Source organism: Vipera berus (genome assembly GCF_964194415.1).
Source record: "Vipera berus genome assembly, chromosome: W".
NCBI classification, from domain to species: domain Eukaryota; kingdom Metazoa; phylum Chordata; class Lepidosauria; order Squamata; family Viperidae; genus Vipera; species Vipera berus.
The window spans coordinates 74078776-74083746 of NC_138210.1; the positions used below are offsets into that span (position 1 = coordinate 74078776).

Consider the following 4971-nt stretch of genomic DNA (forward strand, 5'->3'; position numbering starts at 1 on the left):
GTGGTGAATGCTCCAACACTGGAAGTTTTTTTTAAGAAGAGACTGGACAGCCATTTGTCTGAAATGGTATAAGGTTTCCTGCCTGAGCAGGGGGTTGGACTAGATGACCTCCAAGGTCCCTTACAACAACATCATCATCATCATCATCATCATCATCATCATCATCATCATCATCATTATTATTATTATTATTATTATTATTATTATTATTATTATTATTATCCTACGACTATGATTATGATTTCAACTTTCCAAAGATTTGCTCAGACTTCTATCTGTAAGGAGAAGAAGCTTTTTTTCGAAAGGGCGTTCTTAATAATATGCTTGTTATCCATTCAATCAATCAGTCAATCAATCAATCAATCAGAATAGAGCTGGAAGGGACCTTGGAGGTCTTCTAGTCCAACCCCACCCACCCCGTTCAAGCAGGAGACCCTCTACCATTTCAGACAGCTGACTATCCGATCTCTTCTTCAAAACCTCCAATGTTGGAGCACCCACAACTTCTAGTGGCAAGCTGTTCCACTGATTCATTGTTCTTGTTGTCAGGAAATTTCTCCTCGATTCCAGATTGCTTCGATCTCCTTCATTAGTTTCCACCTGTTGCTTCTTGTCTTGCCTTCTGGTGCTTTGGAAAAATAAATTGGCACTTTCCTCTTTGGGGCAGCCTTTGGTCTGAAATGTTTTAGGCCGGTCTCCTGCTTGTGCAGGAGGTTGGACTAGAAGACCTCCGAGGTCCCTTCCAACATGGTTATTCTGAAATGCCATTCAAGACTTTCCCTTCCTCCTTAAGAGTCACCTCTTCCTTGGTTCTTCAGCCCAGCTTCCTTTTTCACCTGCAGGTTTGCTAAAAATCTGGGGTGACCTTGTCTAGGACTTGAATGGAGGCCGTTTGGGCAGCAAGCCACCAAGGGCCCTGTTTTTATTGTCTTATCCAGGGTTGTGGTTATAATACAAGTAAATAAATAAATGTATCCTGTAGAAGACCGCCGAGGTCGCTTCCAGCCCTGTGATTCTATGGTAACTTCACACACTTCAAGGTACATATCCCAAAAAATTATCCCCAGAATCTATGCCATTGGGATTGAGCCTCTATATCAGGGGTGGGGAACGATGGCTCCTTTATGACTTGTGGACTTCAACTCCCAGAATTCCTCAACCAGCATAAGGAACTATGGCCCTTTGATGACTTGTGGACTTCAACTCCCAGAATTCCTCAGTCAGCGTGAGGGAACTATGAGCCCTTTAGGACTTGTGGACTTCAACTCCCAGAATTCCTCAGCCAGCATAGGGAATGATGGCCCTTTAATGACTTCTAGACTTCAACTCCCAGAATTCCTCAGCCAGCCTGAGGGAACTATGACCCCTTTATGACTCGTGGACTTCAACTCCCAGAATTCCTCAGCCAGCGTGAGAGAACTATGACCCTTTTATGACTTGTGGAGTTCAACTCCCAAAATTCCTCAACCAACATAAGCAACTATGGCCCTTTGATGACTTGTGGGCTTCAAGTCCCAGAATTCCTCAGCCAGCGTGAGGGAACTATGACCCTTTCATGACTTGTGGACTTCAACTCCCAGAATTCCTCAGCCAGTGTGAGGGAACTATGGCCCCTTTATGACTTGTCATCTTCTGAGAGGACGAGAGAGAAGCAGTGCTGAAAGGAAGCCACGGAGAACGAGATCTCTTCTCCGTCTTTCCAGAGTGCAGAACACAGAATCCTGGCTTGAACATCCCTGAGATATAATATTAGGACCATCTCAATAACAAGCTAGGTTAGCAGTGAAACTATGGAACCCGAATGGGGTGATATTTACCCTTTGTTGGTAGAGTGGAGATGTTGGCTGTTCAACCATGTCTTGGAGATAGGTTCTCCTGACCAAGAAAGAAGCTGCATAAACACGTGGCTGAGTCTCATGGCATGCTCTTTGTCATATAAACCAACATTTATGGAGTCCCAGGGTTAGAGGGACGCGGTGGCTCAGTGAGTTAGGACGCTGAGCTTGTCGATCTGAAGGTCGGCAGTTTGGCGGGTCGAATCCCGAGTGCCGCGTAACAGAGGGAGCGCCTGTTACTCGTCCCAGCTTCTGCCAACCTAGCAGTTCGAAAGCACGTAAAAAATGCAAGTAGAAAAATAGGGACCGCTACGGTGGGAAGGTAACAGCGTTCCGTGCGCCTTTGGCGGCTAGTCATGCCGGCCACATGACCACGGAGACGTCCTCAGACAAGCACTGGCTCTTCAGCTTTGAAACGGAGATGAGCACCGGCCCCTAGAGTTGGAAACGACTAGCACGGTTGTGCGGGGGAACCTTTACCTTTACCTTTTAGGGTTAGAACGGGATCTCTGCAGCCACCAAGGTCAACCCCATCAATCCCGAAACTCAAATCCTGGATTCGTTCCATCTTTGGAGGCTTCCAACCCAGGGGAAGGGACCACGTTCTGCCTCAGTTGGCTTCTTTGTCCAATTTCTCCTACTAAGGAGGTCTTTTTCCCTCATGTTCTCCTAGCCCAGGGCTTTTCAACCAGTGGTACGGGTACCATCTGTGGTACATTGGCAGCTGGCAGGTGGTACGCGACCCTCCTAGAAAAGTGGGAGCAGGGGAGGGGAATGAGCTGAACCGGTGGCAGCAACGCACAAGCCTGAGCGAGAGATGGCTGGAGCTGCAGGGCTGTTGGGCCTCAGCGGAAGTGCCAGGATCAGCGCCAGGATCCAGCTGGAGCTCGGCACTGATCCTGACACTTCTGCTCAGCCCAGAAGAAGCGCCGATCAGCTGGAATGTTGCAGCATCTCCAGGGTCTTGTGATTTACATTCAGATGCTTGGCAACCGATTCATATTTATGACGGTCACAGTGTCCCAGGGTCATGTGAAGTGACCATAACCTGCTGCAACCACCCAGCAGAGGGGGGGAGCAATAAAAACCAAACACCCACCTCCACCCCACCCCCGCTGCCAATCCTCAACAGAAATGCTCACAACAATGAAAACCTCAGACAGGAGGAAGAGCGCTGCCAGGCGGGCAGGCAGGCAGGTGTCTCGTTCGGCTGTGGCTCGGGGGGCACATTTTTCAGTGCCGTTGTGACTTCGAACAGTCACTAAGCCAACTAGTGTTGTAAGTCGAGGACTACCTGTACTTCATCACTTTTTTCCTTTTTTTTTTTTTGGTCATCAAGTTTTTGACACCTTGCTAGGCGACTGGTGGTCCTCGGATGTTGCCGTATCCTAAAAGTGGTACAGTGGGTGAAAAGGTTGAAAAGCCCTGATCTAGAATCAGTTTTCCCGTAGCTCTGGATCAAGGAAAAAAGGGTTTCCATCTTCTGTCTGTGATCATGTTTTGAGTAAATGAGGAGCTTGATTCATCTAGGTCCATCCAGAAGTGGAGAAACCATCATGATAAGCTTCTTCACCTCAGAAGGAACCATAAGGTGACCTGCAGCCCTTTCTCCTAAGACTAGACTCCATATCTTTCAAACCTAGGGCTTAACAAACCTACGTTAGATCTCTCGTGAGGAACATCTGCCCGTCGCAACCATACCTCGTACGTCGTTGGCCTTCTCGATCTTTCGAAGAGCGTCTTCCACCCCACTCGGTTCATCTTCCATGGTGGTCATTACTGTGACAGGCAGGCCAAAGTTCCTCAGCGAGTCAGCCAGGCTTTGTCCCACGTGGACCCAGAGGTCTTCCTTTGAGGTGATCACGGCCACGTGAGCCCACTGGAAGTGCTTAAGTACAGTGTAGAGGACAGCGGAGGCCTGCGGCAAGGGTCGCACAAAAGTCCCGAAACGTTCCACCTCGGCATCGTCTGTCAAGCAAGCCCAGGAGAAGATGGGCTTGTTCCAGGTTTGGCCCAACATCCCAGCGGCCTGGCAGACCGTCGGATTAACCGGACCTACGAAACCAGAGGCGTAGTACTCCACCTTGACTAAGCCCATGAGCGCCTTGGAGGTCTGGCAGTCTTCACTGAGGAGAACGTAATCGAACCAATATCCCTTGTTTAAGGTGGGGTCCTTGTTGATCCGGCTTACGGCCAATTTGGCTGCGGCATCAGGGTAGGCTTGGGCGTAGATGGGGTCACACTTCCAGGGACCTATCACGCCAACTGTGAAGGTCGCGGCGTGGACGCTGAGAGGCAGGCGAAGAAGCAGAGGCCAGACGAGAAGGGACCAACGAGGAGGCCCTCTACAGCAGGTCCACCTCGGATGGTTGGAGAGCCAAAGCAGGAAGCCCAACCAAACTCGTGTCATGTTGTGGTGGCGACCTTGGGAAACGATTTTGGTGGAGAGGCAAGGAAGGGAAAAGGAAGAAGGCACAACTTCAGCTCCTCAGGGACCAAGTCTGGAAATATTTGAGTCCATCTCCTGCCATCCACTTGATCAAGGGTTGCTCTTCACCGTCCCTAGAGGGAGAGAGGAAGGAAGGGAAGATTGAAGGAGGGAAAGAAAGAGAAGAAGAACATCAGAGCAGGCTGGAGAAGAATTCAGAACCCCTCCCATTGTTGGGGTTTTTTTCCCCGGTACACTTCCAACTCATTTGATTATATTGGAAAAGAGGATTTTACTTACAAGAAGAGGGGTAGAATGAAGGTGTGTCAGATACGCAACATACAACTGTACCATTTCAGGCAAATGGTTGTCCAATCTCTTCTTAAAAACTTCCAGTGTTGGAGAAGGAAGGAAGGAAGGAAGGAAGGAAGGAAGGAAGGAAGGAAGGAAGGAAGGAAGGAAGGAAGGAAGGAAGGAAGGAAGGAAGGAAGAATAACAGAATAACAGAGTTGGAACGGACCTTGGAGGTCTTCCAATCCAACCCCCTCCTCAAGCAGGAGACCCTCTACCATTTCAGACAAATGGCTGTCCAGTCTCTTCTTGAAAGCCTCCAGTGATGTCAAACTTCTGGTGGCAAGCTGTTCCACTGATCCGTTGTCCTCGCTGTTAGGAAGTTGCTGAATTCCTTAATAACTTTAACATTCCTTA

The 4971-nt window shown here is 49.0% G+C and overlaps 1 protein-coding gene across 1 annotated transcript in view; it reads right to left on the reverse strand.

Moving 5' to 3' along the window:
* Window positions 1-4245, reverse strand: part of LOC308676836 (retinal guanylyl cyclase 1-like) — a gene marked incomplete at its 5' end in the record, with an annotated part of 38171 nt that extends 33926 nt beyond the window's left edge. The window contains one exon of the mRNA XM_081342871.1: window positions 3537-4245. Coding sequence (XP_081198997.1) covers window positions 3537-4245 — 709 coding nt within the window. The remainder of the gene's footprint in view (window positions 1-3536) is intronic.
* Between the last annotated feature and the right edge of the window lie 726 nt (window positions 4246-4971).